Genomic DNA, 22,242 nt, shown 5'->3' on the forward strand with positions numbered 1-22,242 from the left:
TTAGGTCCTCAGAACTCAAGCCTCTGGCCTTCTTTTCATTGCCATTTCAGCCCAGATGCCCACTCTTCCAAATACAGTTCTTGGATTTCGGAGTGATCTGGGACGTGGGCAAGCTTAATCTATCCCTGAAATGAGCGGCCCCCTTATTTTTCTGGCCTTTTAGAGCTATGCCTATCTTAGAAGCTGCTGCCCTTGGTGAGGGGGCAGGGTAGCTCTTCTCATCTCAGAAGATTTTGGCCTAGGAATCCGGGGTCTTTCTGCAAAGAATAAGCAGGGGAGTCTTCCTTCGGGAGCCACTGAGGAAAAGTCCTGGCTGGTGTGAGTGCGGGGCCCTGGCACTCTCTGAAGCCCAGAGGAGAGGCTGCTTGGAGAATGCTGCGGGGTTTGAGGTAGGGGAAGGTGCAGTGGGCACCTGCGAGGGGAGGCCCTTGAAACTGCTGCATGTTTGATGGGGGGAGCTTGCCTGCCTGACTCCCTCTTTCCTTCCTTCTCCTTCCTTCTTTCCCTCTTGCCTCCATCCTTCTCTGTCATTAGCTTCTCCTGAATGTGCTGGGGTGGGGGGGCAGTTCTCAGGCTGTCAGACCTGGGTAAGGGGAGGGATGCTGTCTGACACACGCTTCGTGTTGTTTTCTGGAAGGGGTTGTCTCTCCTGAGGCCCTCGGCGTTAATCTGGGAGTGTTTTTCCCGACCGAGAGCAGAGACCAGGCCTGGGGCAAAGGGGAGAGAAGGTGCGTACAGCACATGGTCATTGACCCTGCTACCTACAGGACACCATTTGAAGGGATGTTCTAATTCCTGTGACATTCTTGGCCTCAGAAGTGGAAGCAGAGGGACCGTCAAGAACAAGAGAGAGGTGTCCGGGAATGTGGGGCTGGGAGGTGGGAAGAGAAAGAGGAGGCCGAGGCGCAGCGGGCCAGCTGTCCTACCTGCATCCCGATCACTGCGTAGATGAAGAACAGCATCACTATCAGAAGAGCCACATAAGGCAGGGCCTGGAAGGAAGCACAGGAGACAGGGCGTGAGGCCGGCAGGGGGATGGCTGGCCAGATCCCTTCCCAGGGGGCGCTGCGGCCTGGCTTTGGGAGGGGCATTTCCAAGAGCCCCACAGAAGTTCTGGGCACCAGGAGAAGGCCTGAAACACGGCACTGACCTCTCATTTTCCCTTGGTTTTAATCACCTGAGAAGCAGTGTGGTGTACCGAGCAAAGCAGGTTGCAGAGTAAGGGATACATATGGTGGGATACTGCTTGAGTAAAAACAGTCCAGAATGAGCAAAACCTAGACATAGGTTTTTGTACAGCAAGGAGAAAGCCGTGGAGGATACACACCAAGGTTTCCTGGGGAAGCGTGGGTTGGAGGCAGGTTACACCCTTCCTTTGATGATATCCTGCTAGTCGTAATAAAAATAATCACTAAGGAAAAACTTAAGTAGAAGAAAGGTCATGGACTCAAATCCTATTTCTGCCACTTTCTAGTTATGGGAGGTTGGCCATATGACTTAACCTCTCTGAGCCTCAGTTTCCTTTTCTGAAAAATGAGAAGAAATGTAATTACCTCTCAGGGGTTCTGTGGCGTTTAAATGCTTTAAGGCTTACAAAAGGCTGAGTGCAATGCCTTCCACGTATTTGGGTCCCATATATTTTATTCACTCTGCCTGGCAGCTCAGACAACTTAAATTTCCGGAGTCCCTGCCGCTTCTCCTGGGGAGAGGCCTTCTGGGGCTCAGGACCTATTCTGGAAGCCGGAGAGCCACACGGTCAACTAGGAAAAGCCTTGCCAGGTGTCCACACACCACTAGATGGCACTGCGAGAGCACACGGATGCTGCTTCTGCCCGGTTGGAGCTGCAGCTCCACATTCAAACCTCTCCTTACCTGGGTCTGTTGCCTTTTCCTAGGAAATATGTCTGTGTGTGTGTGTGTGTGTGTGTGGTGGTGGGGGGGGAGGAGGGAGTTGGCAGCCTATATAGTCGTCATGGCTATGGGACCCCAGGGGTGCGCCCACGGACAGGGTCAGCCCCCAGTCCCGCTCTCCCCAGAATCCTCAGATTCCCAGGGACTGGGCAGGGTATGGCACCCACCGGTGGGATAGGGTGGGGTGGGATGGGGCTAGCAGGGAGGGCAGCTGCAGCTCATCAGGAAGGCCTGGTGGGCAGAGGACTGGCTATGGGGAGTGCAGCCAGGCTGGTCCAGTGAAGGGCCTAGGCGGATGAGGCCCAGGGCAGGAGGCTGCCTGGAAGGGTGTTTATGTAAGCCTTCGGGAGGGGATTCCAGAGCAAGGCAGGCACCTGACCACAGAGCCCTTCCTCTGGCTGCAACTTCAGTTCTGAGCACATTTGGATCAGGGACCCACTCCGTGCCTGTCCCTGGACCCAGACTGGCTAGGGCCAGGGACAAGGAAGGAATCCTTCAGGGCCCGGAAGCCTGAGCGGGTGGGATGAAGTTGCCGTCAGTGTCGGGCTACAGAAGCGTGGAAGTACATGCAGGGGTCCCTACACCACTCATCTTCAAGGAATTCAAGTGACCTCACAGGTTTGCTTCTCTTTAACTTCAAACTTACATAACACTCCTCAGAGATGGTCAGGGGCGATCATTATTCTGCTTTCACAGATGGAAAATAATGGCTGAGAAAAAAGAATTAATCCTATAGTTAGGCAACCCTGTGCCCCTGTGAGGGGGCCGTGTCTCCTTGAGTGGAGTGACACCAGGGTCCTGGAGAGTTTGGCTAGGTCTACAAACAGGTGTGGACAGCAGACATTAAAGAAATGCCTACTGGGAGGAAGGTGACAGCCGGATCCTAAAACTGCCCAAAGTGGGAGGGTCCATGAGGTTATCAGATCATCTGGGCCCATGTTTTTCAAAAATTTTCCACCACAAAACCTCTTTGTGCAGTAAATTCTTGCGGAAAAATGCACGGATGAGAGAAGAAAGCAGAACCACTTCAGCCTCCCCCTTAGCTCCCAGCCTTCTGTACCCCAACTTTGGGGAAATCTGGGGCTCCAGGAGAATGCTTTTGAAAACCACGGATGGAGTCCGAAGGTCTCATTACAGACCAGAGGAAAGCAAGGGCAGAGAGGGAGGCTGAGTAGCAAGGTAAGCCCGCCCTCGGCTCCCGGTGGTGCCGCTTCCTGCGCTGCCTCACCTCCCCGCTCAGGAGCCCAGGTAAGCTGCGGAGGCTCTCCTTGCAGCCTGCTGAGGGTGGAGGTGGTTACCTGGAAGGACTTGATGAAGGTCCACAGCAGGGTCCGAATGCCCTCCCCGCGGCTCAGCAGCTTGACCAGGCGCATGACCCGGAAGAGGCGGAAGAAGGTGATGGAGATGCGGGAGTTCTCCTCTGCGTTCTGGAATCCATCGGCAATAGGAGGTGGTAGTTAACACAGCAACAGGGAGGGGCAGGGCAAGAACGAGGTGTGCCCTGCTCTGAGCAACAGAGCCCTTGCTTGGGGTGGAGGCAGGGCAGGGCAGGGCAGGGTTAGCTGCACCAGCTTCTCTCCCTTGGGCCACAGATGGGGAGGCCAGCTGCCCACCTCTTCCAGGGAGACAACCCAGGCCGGAGGTCAGTGCAGAGCCAAGCTGTGCCCAGGCCCTTGAGCCCATAACCCTGTTTATCCGTGCTCCCCTTTTCTCCTTCAGTCCTAGTTCTTAACCCCCTGGGTGGAGCAACAGAAGATGCCATAAGGAACTTCCATATGCTTTGAAATTGAGGCTGAGAGCTAGCTGCCTTGGGCGCACCCTCCTCGGCTGTGTGCTGAGGAAGCAGCCCCAGCCCCCCTCTTGTCTGGCCTGGCGGGGTGCCATGCATCCCGAATGGGATCTGGCTCTCGGCAAGGTGGCTGGGCAGGTGTGGCCTCCATCCCAGCCCTAGGTATGATTGCACTGGGGGTCCTGGTGGGCAGGGTGGACTGACAGAGACTAGGGTTGGAGTGGGTTGCCCACCACAGGGATCTTGTGCCCTGGCAGCTCAGGACTCCAAAAGTCTTGTTGTGCCACCTCTTCCCACGTGGCTACGGGGACGGTGGGGGATAGGGGCATTGCTTAGCCCGCGGACAGTGTCTGTTTGCAGCCCTTGCCTCACCTCAGACACTGAAGCTGTTCCCCTTCTAGTCCCCCCCCCGCCGGCTCTGGGGCCTCTGGGAGGCCCCGACCCTCTCCAGGCTGCAGGAGACCCTAGAAGGTGTAGGGGGCGCACTCTAAGTGAGCCCTATATGAGTCCAGGCCCCGGTGTAGGAGGACAGAGAGGTTCTGCTTAGGGCAGATCATGTCCTCAGGGGAGTCCTGGAGCAAGGGGGAGACAAGGGGAAGGTGAGGAAGAACTGGATCCAAGCCAAGCCAAGTGGAAGCAGGAACACGGTGCTAGGGCCGCTGGGGTCTGCTGGCCGAGGGCCCTCCTCAGCCTGTGGGTCCTGGAGGGGCCTGGGGCTGGGGCACGTGCCTGGCCAGGGCTCAGGGGCAAGACAGGCTGCCCTGTCACCCTCCACCTCCAGACCTGAGAACAACACGGACTGACCACCCCCACCCCTCCTCCTGCCCATGCTGGCCAGAGAGCCCATCGTGGTAGCCCCTGGGGAGCCACCTGCCCGTCCCCTGGAGCTAGTGCAGCTCACCCAGCCCTGTTGGCACCAGGAGAGAGTGGACCTTTGGGCTTCCTGTTACTGTCCTTGTTGCGTGCGTCCCTCAAGGCAGGGGGACCTCCAGGTCACTGGCAGGGAGAATCTGTGCTGGCCCCCCACTTCTTGATTCTCTGCTTTCTTTTGAATCATTTACAGGCCAATCCTCCCTGACAACGTCCACACCTTGTTTGCACCCCTGAAAATCCTCCTAGCGCTGATGCCCCTGAGGGCTCCCACCGGCCCTTCGTTCTAACCCGGTGGCCTGCTGACTGTCCCTGACATGGCCAGTGGTTCCTGAGGCCACCCATCTTACTCCTGCTCTGCACGGGAGACCCAAGAGGGCGGCAGAAAACTCAGGCAGTTGCCACTTGCCAGCACATCCTTGCTCTGCCCTGGGAGGGCTGCGCAGAAACCATGCCGGAAGGGTCTCTCCTACTTCTCCGACTCTCCAGACTGGGGGAGAGTCACAGTATTTCTTCTAGTTTCAAACCAGAGCTGCCTTAGATCCGCACAGGGGGCCTGCTCCATAGGCTGCCACGGGGCTGGGGAGGGAAGGCCAGCCGCAGCCCTTGTCCTGTCCCTGGGCCCTACCCTGCCTGCTTATTTTGAAGCCTCTGATGCCCTTAATCTCTGCATTTCTATCACCCATGTATCTACTTGAAATTCTATTTTCTCTCCTTAAAAGGAGGTTGTGTTCCCCCAGAGGAGTAGGCAGAGGAGGCTCGGGGTTTTATAACTCAGCTGTCAGTTCCACCATGTTCGGGAAAGGAGAAAAAAGAAGAAAGAACAAGCTAAAGCGGGGAACTTCAGCTGTGAGTGTCAAGAGTGTGAGAAGTTGGTGCCACAGGGGCTTCTGGATTTGATGAGTTAAAAAATAAAAGTCAAGCGTGTGGTTTGCATTCCATGCTGGGTTCAAACCCCCCACCCTGTAGGCACGCTCCCCCCAGTGGCTGCAGTTTCCTAACGCTCTAGAAGGAGGATAAACACATTTCCTCGTAGACACAAAAATGTCCTCTAATAAACCAAATGACAATGCAGTGGAACAGCAGACCCCAGTGGCCACCCCTAGGAAGCGGGGTACAACGTCCAGGTTCAGCCTTTTCCTGGGCGGCCTTCCAGCCAGCCTGGGATGCGCTGTGTTAAGAAGCACCAGCCGCCGACCCAATCTTGCCCCCAGTCTGCTGATTTTCAGGGACTCAACCCACTCATGGGTCCTTTTAAAAACTCACACTCGGCTCACTTTTGAAATGTGTGATGGCAGCTTTTTAGAGAAACCTGTTCCAAGGAGACTTCAAGGTCATGCCTAGCAGCATCTATCACTTTAGGCAAAGGAATCACAGTCCTACATCAGGAGTGCTCCCATCAAACCCCTGAGTTTGTTTTTCTGCATAGCCTAATGTGAATGAACTTCGGGAATTTAGAAAAATTCATGGGTCACTTTGTTGGAATGACTGGATATTCAGCCACACTCTTAGTAACAGATTCCAGCTTACAACCGTTTACGGCGGCCTTAAACTCAGAGCACACGGGAGGCCAGTAGTTACAAACCCTGGATGATTAGTGGGAAGTCATTGTCTGACTTTCTGTCTCCCGGCTGGGTCATCCCTCTCCTTCCTCTTTTCTCAGGAGGCCCTTACCAGGGTGCTCATGGGCGCCCTGTGCAAATTCCCCACATCGGATTAAAGCTAGAGACTTTAGCCCGTGGAGTCCTCAGAATGTTTAACAGGAAATGGCCCTTGGGTCCAGTTCTCTCCCGGTGGCTCATTAGATGGTCAAGATCACAGTGAATTATCACCCAGAGGAAAGCTCAGGGAGGGAATGGAACACCATTACACAACAGCACGTCACAGCTCACACGTGACCGGGCAGGCGAGGCGCAGGACATACACTGTGGCTACATGCAGCGGGAGCAAGGCTGGGCTCCCAGAGATGCTGGGCACCAGGGGGTGAGAATGGGGGTGTTAGAGGAGGGTCACAGAAGCTAAGAGCGTGGTCTGGAGGGTCGGTCTTACCATAAAGGGAGAGCATTGGGTATGTTCAGCTGGCTTTAAAGAAAGGCAGATAGAAATAAGCTGTAATGAGTCTCCAACGAAGATGCCTGGTACTCTAGGTCTTGGCTAACACAGGAGCAACACCGTGGCAGGAGAGGGCAAAAGGAAACAAGTGAAAGAAATACAAAGCACAGGCCTGGCAGGGACAGGGACATCACCGTGAGTGTGGGCTCTGCACAGGTGGGTCTCACGTCTAGGGAGGACCCGAAGGCATTCCCTACTCAAGACCATCTCTGGCCACAAATGAAATAATTCACACACTTGTTACACATGAGGTCTTCTGAATTTTGTGGAGGGAGGTTTGGTTTTGTTTTCTAAAATGAGTTATGTGTCCTATGATAACCTCTGAGGGCTTGTACTTTCTGCACTTTAGCTCACCCTGGGCATTGCCAGCTGGAGGAGAAAGGCTTTGCTTATGCCCTAGTCCATGTCCCTATCCAAACATATTTGAGCAAAGGAGGTCAAGGGAATTGCCCTTGAAGTTTAGGGGAAAACTCAGTTTTAGTTATCACTAAAGGAGGATCTAAAAAGGTGGTCCGCAAGCCCCTCTGCAGCGGGGCTAGTCCTTAAGCTTAGGTTCAGGCAGGAGATGGCCCGGCTTAGCTACTAGTCTATAAGTGTGGAGAGCCTTGGCCATCGGTGTGAAATAATGCTTTTGACATTTTAAAGCTCTGCACATGATTTAGGATATTATTATTAACACCCCAAATAGCTGTTCTCATGGGCCTGAATGCTGAGTTCATTTTGGGGCAGGAGCTGAAGAAACTGGCCACCGGTGAGTACCCCACGGCAACCTCCAGTTCCTTGAGCTCGTATCCGGGAAGACGCCCCTACTCTTTGGGCCCCAGCACTCAGAGCTCAGCCCCTGACTGGTCCTGATCATTTGAGCTGTTAACTCTTTCTAGAAGATCATGACATTGCTTTTACCCTCCACTTTCAGATGGTTGCTCTTGTGTTTCTGTTTTTAAGGTACAAACAAGGAAAACGTGTAATGGAAGTTTTGAAGGATGGAAATGTGCACAACTAGACATTTGCTTGCAGACTGAAAATACTTCTATGGCAACAGATTTCTCAGCAAATTCCTTTTTCCCTACAGCAAATTGGTAAAATGTCCTTTTTCAGGAATGATGGAGATAAAGGGTGAGGCAAGGGAAAAGAAGGGAAGGGACACCTCTCTAGTCCCTTATAGAGCACATTCTAGATCTTGGCTGCCAGGTCAGTCCACAGGTCTGGAGGCTGTGGGGTCACTAGAATTTGGCTAGCAGGCTGAGATAGAACATAGAAACACACATGCGCGCACACACACATACACACACACGGAAGACATCTCTAGCCACTTGAGTGCTTGTCCTCGTGTGTTAATGGCTAAGGAGTTCTGTGTTTCTAGAGCTTCAGTGAGAGAGGGAGTGTGAGGGTCAGACGGAGGTAAATCTACACTACATGCAATGCCAGAGCATCAGATAGAGTTCCCAGCAGGCGTGGGCCATTATTCTCCTCTTGGATCCATCCTGAAAACTGCCAAAGCTGCCCATCACTCCTAAGAACCCTGGGCAACTGTTTGAGAGTCCTCTGGGTCAATCCCGTCCTGAACTGGACCAGAACGGAGACAATTTAGAGAACCCGTCTGGGTTTGTGTATTCTAATCACCTTGATTCTATCTTATTATTTTAATAATATGTATTAATAATCCTTAGGATACATCTCTATGGTAGGAGTCAAGAAACAGAAGGAGCAATGAGGGCAGTAGGGAGAGGAAGGATGGGGCTCTCTGGGACTCCTGTGTTGGGTTCTCAGCCCAGGTGACGATAGCTCTCCTAAGAGTCTCACTTTGGGAGAATCTGGAGAATCACAGATTAATTTTTTTTCTTGGGCCTTAAGCTATGCTATTCAGAGGGCACTGTTGACCTGCTAGAGCAGTATTTGTCGATGTCTCATATAGGCCTGTTCATATCCGAAGAACTATGTTCATAAGATCCATGGTCTCAAAAATAACTAACCATTCATAATAAAATCAGAAAGCAATCATTGGGTGATTTCTAAGTGGAATCAATAGGAAGAAGCCTAACATACAGCCCTCACCTTCAGAGAACCCAGTCTACTGACATACAGCCAACCCCCTAAGGACATTTCCTAGATAATCTTGTGTAGTCATTCCAGTCTTTGGTACCCTGCCTGGCTGCAAGTGGAATCCCTTGGTGACCTAGAAGGGGAGACTGGACCTGCTGGGTTTGGGCATCTGCACCTTTAGCCCAGAGCCATGTTTGTGTGTTTGCTACTCTCTGTGATTCCCTGGTACCCTGTCTTGAAAGACCACCTAGCACTGGTTCCACTTTTTGACCTAAATTCAGAATTGGTTGGTAGCCTGAGGTACTTACACCATCCATCTCTGACCCTTACCCAGATTTCTTCCGAGTTCCCCTGAGGTAGCTTATAGTTTCCCTATCTGTGGTCTTCCTGGGGAAGAAGGGCAAAAAGATTCCCGGAAGACTCATGCCCCATGAGCCTGGAGACCCTACTACCTGTACTACCCTTCGAGAGGGAGCCAACAGAGCTGCTTACCTACTCTGAACATTCTGGCTGAGTTTTCATACGGTGTTCTATCCAGTAATGGTAGGCACTGAGCAGCCAATGATTTCATCTTTGTGTTCTAACGATCTGGTAATTTTCAAGGGGTTTAAAGATATTGGGCACTTAATTTGTTCATGCAATTGTATAAATGAAATGTGATTATTCCATAGGTGAGGCAGAGGTGGAACATTTTCAGAAAGAGTCCTGGCTAGTGGTTCTAGCTAACAGGCTAAGGGCAGATAGAAAGGAAAACCCAATCATCTTACTTCAGTGTACTTATGCAGATTACCTAGATTTGGTATGACTGGCAATGACAACACGAAGGGCACTGGGCAGCAAATAGGAGATACTCTCTGGAAAACTGTCTTTCTGAATTAAGTGCAGGATCAAATGAGAAGTTATCACCTCAGTGGATGAAGTCTTAGTTTCTGGAATGTCCTCACTCCTCCTTTAGTTGAGGGACCATCTTTAGACCATGCATAAGACACTGAAGGATGAAGCTCAGGGAGTACCAGAGGCTGGTGAAGAGAGGATTCTCCTAGATGGAGGGGATTCTTCCAGTTGTTAACATTACATAGTCTCCCTGGAGAACTAAAAGGTTGTTGAAAAATAGCTCTTCACTATATAAAAAGGAGACTTTCCTTTCCTTTCCTTTCCTTTCTTTCTTTCTTTCTTTTTTTTAACACTGCCAGGAGGCAAGGATTACTAGGGATTAAAGGCTAGGTAGTAGATATCTAGGCTGTAATACCCAACCAAGCTGTCTTCCAGAATATTCTCTCAAGATCAGGCCATTGGAGAGCATTTTGAAGAGATCATACGCCGCTGCTGCACCCTCCTGGACATGCTGACTTTGAAAGGTGCAGATTACCTTCTGATTCCCTATAGGGAAGGCTGGCTCTTTGCTATGTCATGGACAGGCCCCACAGAACAGGTCTGCACAATCCATTGGTACCATTGAGACAATGGCCATAACATCAGAGTCACTGAAATTCTACATTCCTCAGAAACAGGAGTCAAAAGCAATGTCACAGGAGCATGTAAGTCTTTTACTAGCTGCCCTGCTACAGAAATGTTGTTTTTTTTTTTTTTTTAAGTACTCTTGTTCAGAACTTAGGGGGTAGATCTAATATAAATTCCATTTTAGACCCCCTGAAGATCTGGGTCCAGGTGGCATCCCTCCCCACTCCCCAAGCTCTGCTCTCTGCTTCTCTGTATTCACTGTCTCTAATCTTATCTCAATTTGATCTGCAAGATAGGATGCCTGGTTCAGTTGCAAGAGTGTCATGGGATGTGGAAGGCTGAGGGCTTGGGGTTTTGTTGGTGAGACTCCAGGTATCTAAGTTGGGAGGACAATTATCAGGCTGGTACACACAGAGAGAGGCAGGAGTCAGGGGCTTCTAGAGACATTTGACACCACCTTCATGGTCAGGAGCCAGCAAGTGTAGGTTAAGGTGGGGAGGTCTTCAATATCCTTTTATCTCCTCTTTCAACCAGGAACTAAATTGTGGCCCTATAGATGTAGAGGAGGTGGGAGATACTGATTCTTAGAGCCACCAGAGATGGCAGCACGGGAGGGAATTTTAAGGAGGCCAAAGTAAAATATGTTTTAAACTGTAAATCCTCTGAAGTTACATGAAGAACTTCTTTGCTAGGGAGATGCAAGGCTTAAATAAGCACAAGTCAACTGGGATATATAGAAGCTGAGGGTAGATGTCAATGGTTTTCATATTTAAGGGCAAATGAAGGGAATATGCGTAGTCAAAAGCAGTTCTTAGAATTTCCATTTTGGTCTGTGGAGGAGGTCTATGGTCTTTGGAGATGGATCTGTGGAAGAAGGGTGCTAAGGAAAAGGAAAGAAGGGGGGGATTACAAGGGAGGCAAAAACACTGCACAGAAAAGGGCAGAGAAAAATGAAAGAAAGCCCAAAGATGAGGCGGTGGAAAGTGGAAAAAGGAGCCCCCATTCCCCTTGTCCACCTGCCCACCATGTTGGAAACCTTCTGGTTTGCATCTGTTTCCCATAGTAAAATTCTAGCCAGAAGAAGAAGGGCCCTTCTTGAATCTTTGTGGTTACAGACACACAGTTGAAATGCCTCTTTGGAACTTCCTTTAAGGGGGTCTTTGGCCCCAAGGGGACTGGTGGAGAGGTACAGAGCATGGACAATGCTGGTTCCTGGCTCACTCTTGGTCTTCCGGTCTCTGTGTGTTCGACTGCAGAAGGTGGACAGCGGTGACCACTGTATTATTAGCTGCACAGTGGCTAGCTCATGCGACTGCAAGTAGCCTAAGCCTCAGGCGTCACTGTGTTATTCACCTGAGCCTGATGGCTCCCCAGGGGCTATTACCTGCCAATAATTCATGCTAAACAAGAGTGATTAAATTGTCAAGGTAGTTTTATCTTCCCTTGGGAAGGACAGCCAGTATCCTTCACTCAAATAACAAACAGAAGAAACCCATGAAGAATAAATGAATGAAATCAGTTTGTCAGCAGTGCTAACAACATCGATGAATTCTATTTGAGAGAGAGAGGGTGACAGGGACAGAGAGAGAACACCCAAGTCCAGAAGAGTGGAGAAGAAAGGGGCACAGAGAACAAGAGGATGACAGAAAAGGCACACTAAATATGAAGAGTAAATGGTACAGGCTATGCTTTTTGGGGGTATTCGTGGGCATTTTTGAACCCACCTGGGGTATAGATCTCTCACATTCTCTACCAGCTCATGGAATGTTCTAGGTCCCTTTGCTTTAGCAGCTTTCTGGCAACCACACTGACAGCAGCTTGCTAGCCCGTGGGAACTAAAGTAATAGACACCGGCGAGGCCCAGATGGCTGTCTGGCCAAACCAAGGGTGTATTGTGACAGCTTCCTTCCACTCTTCTATTTTAGGGGAAAGGAGAGGGCTGTGTGTGGACAGAAAAGATGAGAACAGGGAAGGAAAGGAAAGAAAATTAGGGGAAAAGAGAAAATGAAGGAGGCAGAAGGCAGAGGGCAGAGGAGCCTTGCTGGGTCATAACTGTCAGAACACTTAGACGATCCAACACAGGCTGAATTAAGAACCCAAACCAGGATGTCCATACAAAAACAAGTTCCCATGGACCTCTCAGGTTAAGCCTGCAGGGCGCTTCTCAAGACAACAGCTTTGGGAAAATTTGTATACCAGGCCGCTCTATCAGACCTGACTTCCTATCACATTTGACATCACGGTGCTCGGTGGCTGGCTGTCCACACAGCAAGCCTCGCCTTGCAGAGGCCTGGGGGTTTTCGAAATGACTCCTGCATTGCAGCTAGACTGCTGATAGTCAGGCACACTGCTGAATCTCTTGAGGGCTGACTTGGTTTCCGAGCAGAGTAGAAAACTGCCTGTGTAGAGCAACTGGAGGGTAGAGGGTAGAGAATATCTTTCTCACTTAGGTATCATGTTCCTGACAGTCTTATATTAGACACACCAGATATCCAGTCTTTAGGTTGAGCATGACTGTCTTCTCTTTAAGGGCAACATTACTTTCTGGAAGGGTAGCTTACGATCACCCTAGTATGAATTAGTATATTGGAAACAGGCACTATGGTCGCATTAGTTTGTTCTGGGGCTAGGGGTGGTGCTGAAAGTGGGAAGAGGCATGGAGGGAGATCCATGAGCAACAGAAGAAGGGATCCAGCAAGGGGAAACAGAGGTGTAAAGAGGTGTCAAGGATCAAGTCTGCCCCACCCAGCTTAGCCTGAGACCACCAGTCTTGCTTTAATCTACCTTAGAACCACCTCTGGCCACACTGACTGTTGTCATATATACAATGTCTGGTAATGCCACCAGTTGAGCCCCCTACACTAACGCACCTGATTGGGAGTCAGGGGCCAGGTTCTAGGTTGGCCTTGCTATTAACAAGCTGTGAGAATGAGCGAGTTGTTTCCTGCCCCTGGCCTTCTGTGTCCTCATCTGTAAAACCTCTGTACCCCCAGGCCCTGTCACACAGCAGATATTCTGTGCACTTGTGTGGGATACGTGGAGATGGGCCTGGGCCAGGTGGTCTGTAAAGTTGTGTCCTCTCTAACATTCTTGGACGAAGCCACCATCTGCCTGCACCCCTCATCTCAGTTCTTGGGGGGGCATCCATCCTGACCTTCTTGTGCCCATTCTGGCCCCTTCTCTGCTATGGTTGGGGGTAGGGAAAGGCAGACCAAGAGGACCAGGCCCGCTGCCCCACGTAGGCACTATGGGTTGAAGGCTGGAGAGAGGATCGGAGTGTGTGTGTGGAGCTCTGTGACTCAAGCTGGGGGTGGACGTGCCACACACTCTCTGTCTATGACTCAGGATGACTCCTTTCCCTGTCATTCCAGGCCCCCAAACCAGAGCAGGAGTCAAACTTGCTTTATTATTTTTATGGGAAGCCAGTAAGGGGCAATTATCTGTCCTGTGGGTCTGCGGCAGAAAGGTACCGCTGGCTTCAGGGGCCAGGGCGGGAAGATCTGGGGCCAGCACGTAGAGGCCCCTGGGTGATGTCCCTGGACGCTCCCTGCAGCTGAGCCCCATCCCCCCAGTCTTGCTACCACCCTCCCCCTGGGACTCCCCCCCCCATTTTCTTCTCAAGCTGCAAATGTCAAGGGCGCAAGGGTAGTGGGGGCTGCTTTACACTCTGCCCTTTCCTTCTGAGCCCATTAATCGGGCGCAGAGGTTGGGAGGATGCAGACCACGGTCTGTCTGAGCATTCCCGGGCCAGCCTGGGCTCCCTCGGTCCAGCACTGGCAGCGCCAACAGGCACAGAGAAGTCGGGTTGGATGGCTCTGCGCCAGCCCCCAGAGCTCGCAGCACACTGAACGAGGCCCCTCACGATGCCATGCCAGGCAGCCCGGCCCAGGAATTGAGCCAATGGGCTCTGTGGAAGTGGCTTTGAGATCCCAGTCTTGCCACCCGTTAGCCACATGATCTTGGGCAAACTGTGCATCTTGCGTGCTCGGTTTCCTCCTGTGGAGAATCAGTGCTCTAAGCAGTTAATCTGACCACGGGCATGACGCCTTTAGCACCATGCCTGGCACATGCTCCTCCAAGAGAAGCCATCATCTCCCTCTTCTTCCGCCATCTCCCTGTCCCCGCCTTGCTCCCAATCAGCTAAGATCACAGCTAGGACCATGGTTCATTCACTTGATTTTCCTGCTCTGGTCGTTCCTGTGGCCTAGCACTTTGGCACCCACACAAATCCTCCAGATTGTCTTCCCTCTGAGCCTCCCCAGAAGCCAGTGTTCTTTCCCCTGACATGGTCTCTGTCCCGCTCCTCTCCTGGAAGGCCCCTCTAGGGCCTTCTCTCTGGAGAATTTCCACGTGAGCCAAGCCAAAGCCAAGTGAGCCAGTTCCCACCAGCCTTGGAAGCTTTATGAAAGGAATGCCCCTCTAGACTCTGCAAGGTGTGGACGGGACAGGAAAATTTGTCAAACTGTATCAGAAAAAGCCCAGGTCAGAATCACGGAATGCTAGGTCCCAAGGCCCGCTGAGACCATCTCCACCTGCCCCGCCGCCCTACCCATGTGCATTTCAGGAACCTGAGGCCCAGAGAATGGGGTTAATTGCTCTGGTCACAGGGATTACTGGTGCTGGAGCTGAAAACAGAACCCAGGCTTCTTAATTCACAATTTGGGACTATTGCTCCGTATCTGTAAGGCAAAGATCCAGCCCTCTCAGCTCTTTCTGCTTTGGAATAGACTTTAAAATGCAGAATGAACAAGAAGAGTGTTGGGCAAGGCTGTTGTCCCGGCCACCCAAACTGATTCCGGGTTGGGGTGTTAGGAAGCATTTTTTGACATTCCAGGGACTTCCACTAACAATCCCAGGGGTTACCTCTTTGGGTCTTCCCTGTGGAAAATATCATTTCAGACCCCAGAAACAAAGGAACACCAGAGGGCAAACGAAGGAAGGGAACCTCAGCCAGAGAACAAGGCAACTCCTTGGGGAGGAGAAGGGCCACGGCCAGGGTGCCCCCGGGCATGGAAGCAGAACTTATCATAATGACACAAGGTGGGGACTCACGATCTGCCTCGAGTTACATCTGCCATTTGTCCACAGGCATCTCCCAGAGCGCACAGAAAGTCAGCCACAGGGTGGCCATGAGCACAAGGGTCCTGCTCTCTTCATGCTGGAGGCCCCAGCTCAGTCCTCATCTCTCCTTTGTCTTTCTCCCTTTCGTGGTGCTCTTCACCACTGCCCGTGGCTCTGAATAACATCGGTCTCACTGACATCTCTACTGGTGGGTCGAAGAGACACGTCCTCACTGAGCTCCTGTCTTTCTCACGCGAACCTGCTTCACCTGCTGTCCTTCCCGGTGGATACCACCTCCATCCTCCCACTGCTGAGGCCCCAACCCCCTGGCCATCCCGGACGCCTCTTCCTCCCACACCCACATCCCGTCTGTCAGGAGATACTGTTCTATTTTCAAACCAGATTGAGAATCTGACCATTTTGTACCACTTCTCATGCTCCTGCTCTGTTGCCAGCTACCCTAGCCTCCCACCTGGGTTACCACGTTTGCCTCCTGAGTGGTGTTTGGGCTTCCACCCCTGACTCCTAGAGACAGCAAGGTGGTCCTGTGGAAATGCGTCAGATCGTGGGACAGCTCTTCTCGAAGGCACCAGTGTCTCCCCTTCTTGCTCCATATACAAGCCAGAACCTGGGCCCCTGTCCCGCCCCCCTCTCTCCCTCTCTGCTCCGTGTGCGCCAGCCACCGTGGCTGCTCCTGGCCTGAAGCTCCTCTCCCAGAGACCTGCACCATGACTCCTCACTGCCTTCACATCTGTACTTCGTGCACATGTCCCCTCCTCAGGAAAGCCCGTCTTACTGACACTGCGCCTGCCTTCACTGTCCCCAGCACCTCTGATCCCCCTAATGTGGCACAATTCTTTCCAAAACACTGATCACCATTTAGCACACTGTATATTCCTATTTCCGAGATGTACGGCTCGTCGTCTGATTCTTCCCCCTACCCTGGAATGCCAGCTCATAAGGAAGGGGCTTTCGTTTTGCTCACCGATGTATCCTAGGTGCCTGAAATAGTGCCTGACACACACAGAGAGTGAGACCATAGATACAGTGGAATGAAGAAGTGATGGCCCGGGATGGGTGGAGAACCCGTTTCCTGAGGGGGGCGGACACCACGGCCTACGTAGTGAAGGCGAGGAGGAAAGAGAAGGCATTTGCGGGGACAAGGTATAAATGTGGGGAGAGTTTGAGGCCAGTTGGAATAAATACGGGATTTGGTGAGGGAGACGAGAGTTGATTTCTGTAGTTTTAAGAGAGCCAAAGATGCTGAGTGACAGGTGAAAAGCCTTCATGGATTCCTCTGAGGCTAAAAGTGTGGATTCCTGCCAAATAGAACATATGTCTGGGAACGGATATCTTGTGATGACAGTGTGACTAGAACATTCTGGGAAGGCCTAGAGCAGCACCCTGGGAAACCACCCTGGCGCTGTGAACTTCCTCACGCCAGGGAGCGTCCAGAACCAGAAGCTGCCGGTGACCTGAAGGCAGAGCCACGTTGGGGAGGGACCTACCTCTGAGACTAGGCATCACTGCTGCTTAGTTTGTCATCCACCATACTGGCTGCTACCTGAGTGCAGGGTCGCGCAGGACTGTGCTTGTGGAGCGGGCCTCTCGAGGCTTGGGTTGTGCACAGTGATCAATACTCGGTGCTTACTTTCATCTGGCTGAACCTGTCGACCATATTCCAGAGTCTAACCATATCCAGGAAATTAAGGGCCTTCACAGGGTCTGTGGGCAGTAAGTTATACTGAGATATGTAACTGGTTGGAGACCAGGCTCTCCCAGCTCTTCCAGTAGGGGTTTTGGAAAACACGTCGTTTGCTTGGGTGCCACAGTGTCTCCCACTCAGTAGTGCTTTCCAGTTACATAGAGTTTTAAAATAGACGCTCTTATTTCAGCCTCAAAACACACTGCAGGAAATATCATCACATTCCTTTGACAGATGAGGAAACGAAGTCTTCGGACATTTTGCTAACTTCTCCAGGAAGAAGTTCTGACGTCCTCTCCCACACTGCCTCCTGGACTTGGGTGATATTATGGTTATTCTCTTTGTTCAGAAGCCATATTCATTGTGCGCCGGGTCTCTGGACACCTCCTCTTGTTGTCCAGCACACACACTGTCCCTATTTAATCCCCGGACAACCCTTCAGTATGACTTTTAACAAATTGCTCAGTCTGGAGGAGTGAAGAGAATCTCAGCATGGGATGGAGGGAGGCTGGACGAGTTAGAGGTGTATCAGAACTCTAAGGTGGTCTGATACACAATTTTTTGTTTTGAAAATGGGAAAAGAACCTGTGTGGTTACCGAAAATATAAATTACAGAACGTAAGGGCTGAACAAATCCTGGCTAGGGGGAGTACACTTGAGGGGGTTATGTGAGATGTATGAGTTTGTTAAAGGCATCTTGGACTGAAGAGACAGGAGCTCTGGCCCAGGGCAAAGTGAACGGGCCATACCAGGAGGCCTGGGTTCTAGCTGTGTGGCTCCGAAAGACATTTAAATCTCTCCATCAGCATCTTTAGGGTCAGCAAATTGGGGATGATAATTCTTGCCTGTCAAATTCACAGGGCAGTTAAAAGTTACCTGAGATAAATTTATGCACAGGTGAATTGTAAATAGAAAACCATTATACAAACATAAGGGTCTGCAGGATGATTTCATGCGCCTTTCTTGCCCTGCACACTCCCTCTCTATCCCCCACATAGCCACTCTTTTGGTAGAAATTTTAGACCCTAGTGACTTTTTTCTTTTTGCTTTGTTTTTCATTTAAAAACACCAATAGTTTGGGTGAAAATGGCAGGTTGAGTGGAATAGGCCTTGCCAACGGTGAGAACCACAAAGGACCCCCTTACAACCTCGGGACTGCATCTAGGGGAGCAGCTTGCTGTCACCTTCCAGCATCTTCCTGCCCCTGGGCTCCCAGTTCCTGGGCTCAGATTCGTATGGACCTATACCCTCCATCTCTTCCCCGTCTCCCCCCCCCCCCCCGCCCCCCGCTCACGCTCCCTCAGTTGAGAGCAGTTTGAGCTCCAAGCACAAAGGTGCCTGCCTTTAGAAGTGCGGGGGTGACTCCTGGCCCTGAATAGCACCTGACATTGTACAATGTACGGCTCCCGGACTGAAAAACCCAGAGTGTGCTCAGAGTGGTGAGGTGAGGGGGGGCCAGGAGGGGCACTGGAGGGGGGGAGGTGCAGAGCCTGAGTAGGAAGATGGACTTTTTTTTTTAATGATCTGATGTTTTCCTGGGAGAAGTCAAGGGACAGTGTGTACACACACACACACACGCACACACACAGGCGGGCACGCGCACACACACACACACACACAGCATGAGACAAAGACAACCCAGGGGGATCTCAGAGACAGAGGGCCATCAAATCTATAGCTATAGGGTGAGCAGGGAGGGTGCGAGAGGCCGATGGGAGGGGGGAGGGAGGGAAGCGCAATAGGCTCCTTCCAACGTCCATGTGCTGGAAGGGGGGCAGACAGGCTTCTAGTCAGGGGAATCAGGCAGATAGGATAACATGTCAGTTGGACTGACTGGGGGCAAAATACGGAGCAGGCAGGGGGAGGGTAAGGATGCAGTAGGGGATGGTGGCAGTTGGTAGGGTAGTTTCAAACATCTTAGATCAAAACTCTACAGCGTCAGCTCCGTGCTGTTATTCGATGGTTCAGTGCATCAAAGGTTTGTGCAAACATTACCAAGTCTCTTAATTAAGGAAAAATAATAACAACAAAAAAATTAAACAACACATGTTAAAGACTAACCGCCAGAGGGCTTGCCTATAGATAAAGAGAGAAGGTTTCAACATGCCAGGTAACAAAAAGATATGTGCAGGGACTGGAAGGAACTGTATAGGAGGAGACAGCTCGGGAGAAGATGGCAGGAGGCCCGGGGCCGGGGAGCTGGGGTTCCATCTGAAGCCAGGGAGCCGGGGGGCAGGGTAGTGAGGGGCTTGGGGGGTGGGAGAGAACTGGGCAGGTGCCAGATTCAGTTCTCTGGGCAGCTTCACATGGGAGTGAGGTGCTCATCCAGAGGCTGCTTCCACAGCGAGTGGGAGGCAAGGTCCCTGCCCCTGGGAAGAGCTCCGGGCGGACCACCCAGCCACCTAGCTCTTTGGCCACTCCAGAGGCGTGGGAGTCTTCTCTCCCACACGAGCCTGGGGGGCTGCGCTGCCTGCACGGGCTGCTGATGCTAAAATGGCAATAGAGCTCCTCCTTACAGTGTGAATGGAACGGGCTGGTCCTTGGGGCCACGATGCAAAGTCGAAGCCTTAACTTGGGGGGGCGCAACTGGAGAGAGCTCCTTTCCAAGGTGCCATGGGGGTGAAGGGAAGACAGGGTAAGGCAGCAGTCTGGAGGTGAAGGTGGGGGTGAGGAGAGGGCTGGGTCCCTGCCCCAGCCGTGGCCCAGGGGTTGTAAATATGCCCTCGTTCTGGCACTCTCTGGCTCCCATAGCTGCATCCTCTTATACAGTGTGAGTCATGCCAGGCTGAGTGGAACGGGAGAGAGAAAAGATGCAGCAATCAGAACTTAAAAGGAAAGGGGAGGCCTAACTCGTTCCAAAAGTTAAAAACAAAACAAAACAAAAACAAACAGAAAAATTCAAAATAAAGCAACAAGGAAAAAAAAATCCTTTAAACCAATTTAAACAAACAAATAAAATAAACAAAATGAAAATAAGGAGGTGGGGAGGAGAAAATAAAATGAAGAAAAAAAATGAGCCGGGGAAAAGACAAATGAGTGTTAGAGCAGGCACGGACAGTTAGGAACAGACGCCATGTACTTACGTTTACCTCGGTGATTGCTATATCAACAATGCTACCCACAACAATCAAGGCGTCAAATGTATTCCATGCATCACAGAAATAGTGCTGCATGGGGCAGAGAAGCCGAGGAAGAGAGAGAGAGAGAAGAGAGAGAAAAAAAAAAAACCAACAACAAAGGAGAAAAACAAAACAAAAAGGAAGAGGAAAAAATGAAAAAAAAAAAAAGCATGAAAGAAAGGAGAGAAGAGAAAAAAATGAGAAAAGAAAGAGGTTACGTGGGCATATTAAATACTCTCTTACCACTCTACAGTTCTGGCGGCTCAAACCTGGGCAACCTGGTTCTCACAGGGCGGAGAGGCCTGACAAAAGCTGGGTTAGTACCAAGGTTCCGCTGGGCCGGGGCCGCCGGGGAGGGGGCTGGGCAGCCCCCCGCGCCTGCCCCTCCGCTCAGCTCCGGGCCCCTGGGCCTAGCGCAGCGGGGCAGAGCTGGGCCAAGCAGAAAAAAAGGAGGAGAAGCTCCCACTTTTTTTCCCCCACAGACGACGGCAGGTTCAATAAAAAGCATGACTGGAGGGGGGTAAAAACAGGAAATTAAAAAACCAAACAAATAAAAGGAGGTAAAGAGAGAGCGAGTGAGAGAAAGGGGTAAGAGAGGAGGCAGAGGAGGAAGGAGGAGGCTTCCTGGGGAGGGCAGAGTCATACTCACATTAGTCTCACTGAGAATGACGTCAATTATGCTGCCAATTACGATGAGGAAGTCAAAAACATTCCAGGGATCACTAAAGTAACCCTACATAAGGGAGGGGCAGGCAGGATGGGGATTAAAAAGGAATATTAGACAGACAAGAACAGAGCAACATCACCATCAGAATCACCGTCCAGGCACCTCAGTGTGGCTGCTGGAGTTGTGAACGCCCGTACTGTGGCCAGGAGCCCAAGAGGGAAGCGGGTGGCCGGGAGGCGGCTGGTCCAATCCTCCTGCCCTGCCCTCCCCTGGTCACATGGCCCCCCCTTCCTCCAGATCCATCCCACCTCACCACCCTCCTGCACAAAGGCTCTTTCTGCTTCCCACCGGGGCGGGGGGAGGGGGCAGGCGTGGACATGGGGGGCAGGCAGTGCGAGTCACAGTGGTTCAGGGACATGGTTGGACTTTCTTCTCAGTCCCCACTCAGCGTCTCCTATGCCCCCAGGTCTCCTCCATCAGAGGAACCCTTCTGGAGGCAGGGAGGGACACAGGTGTGTGACCCCCCTCGAGGTGAGTGGGCTGTGGTCCTATGGATGATCTGGGAATTCCAAAGACCCTGAAAACCACAGCAGTGTGGTCCAGAAGGGTGGCCAGGTCATTGGGGCTCAGCAGTGACTCATCTAAAGCTTGGCAATAGCAAGAGGACTGAATCATTAAAACAATACCTATAATATGCTGGACTCTTTGCAGTTAGAATCAGGGTCACCCCTGTTCCAGCACTGGACATGCCCTGGTATTTCCAGGGACAGCTCTGACCTGGCAAAGGTTTTATGAACTGAAAGGAGACGGAGTCCAGGTAAATCTTACAGTTCAGTAGTGTCCCAGGCAGTGCTTTCGGGGGCATCTCCTACGCACCTCCCCTAGGTTCCTTTCCTAACGTCTACTAGTTTGATGTAGAGTCCCTGTTGACATGCAAATGCCACCCAAAGTGAATGAAATTATCAAAGCCCGAGAACTGGATTGATAGGGGGAGTCTGGGTAGAGAGTATGGGGACATAGACTTTGCAGGAAGGGAGTGGAGGCAGTCGTGCCATGGAAGAGAGATTATGGCACCGAGGGGGTAAGACCAGCGTCCTGACTTCACCACTTCACCCTGTACACTTAGATTTCACTTCTGTTCTGCCATATTTGGAGAAGGGAAGAGATGCTTTTGAAAGACTTTTTTTGAGGTCTTGGACAACTAGTCAACAAAGGGATAGGCTGTCCCAGATTTCCTAGAGGATTCCAGGATTCCCAGGAGGGTGGACCTGTCACAGAGTGGACAGGTGTCTTGGGTCTGGATCACCTGGTCTCTGAGAGGTGTGGGAGTCTAGAGAGCACTGCCCTGTGGCCACATGGAGGTACAGGCTCACAGTTCGGGTCACCCCAGGAATAGGACAGTCATATTCCTCAGGAATGGAAAGGAAAGGAGCTTGTACTAAAGGTACTTGTCTCCTTAAAAAAAGGGGATTTGCTTCTTCACTTTTTCAGGGAATGTTCTGCA

General features: G+C 51.5%; 1 protein-coding gene across 10 annotated transcripts in view; it reads right to left on the reverse strand.

The window, feature by feature from the left end:
- CACNA1C (calcium voltage-gated channel subunit alpha1 C) overlaps nt 1-22,242 on the reverse strand; it is a 665,215-nt gene that overhangs the window by 61,229 nt on the left and 581,744 nt on the right. For 5 of the 10 annotated variants that reach the window (XM_032390971.1, XM_032390968.1, XM_032390976.1 and 2 more), the window contains 4 exons: nt 20,036-20,119; nt 6,620-6,652; nt 3,210-3,338; nt 927-992 (listed from right to left, as the gene is read on the reverse strand). In XM_032390971.1, the coding sequence (XP_032246862.1) occupies nt 927-992; nt 3,210-3,338; nt 6,620-6,652; nt 20,036-20,119 (312 nt within the window). Of the gene's footprint in view, nt 1-926; nt 993-3,209; nt 3,339-6,619; nt 6,653-20,035; nt 20,120-20,720; nt 20,805-22,242 lie in introns of all 10 variants that reach the window. The other 5 variants (XM_032390970.1, XM_032390974.1, XM_032390969.1 and 2 more) reach the window with 3 other exon arrangements.

This window comes from Phoca vitulina, unplaced genomic scaffold (assembly GCF_004348235.1).
Source record: "Phoca vitulina isolate PV1807 unplaced genomic scaffold, GSC_HSeal_1.0 scaffold59, whole genome shotgun sequence".
Taxonomy (NCBI): domain Eukaryota; kingdom Metazoa; phylum Chordata; class Mammalia; order Carnivora; family Phocidae; genus Phoca; species Phoca vitulina.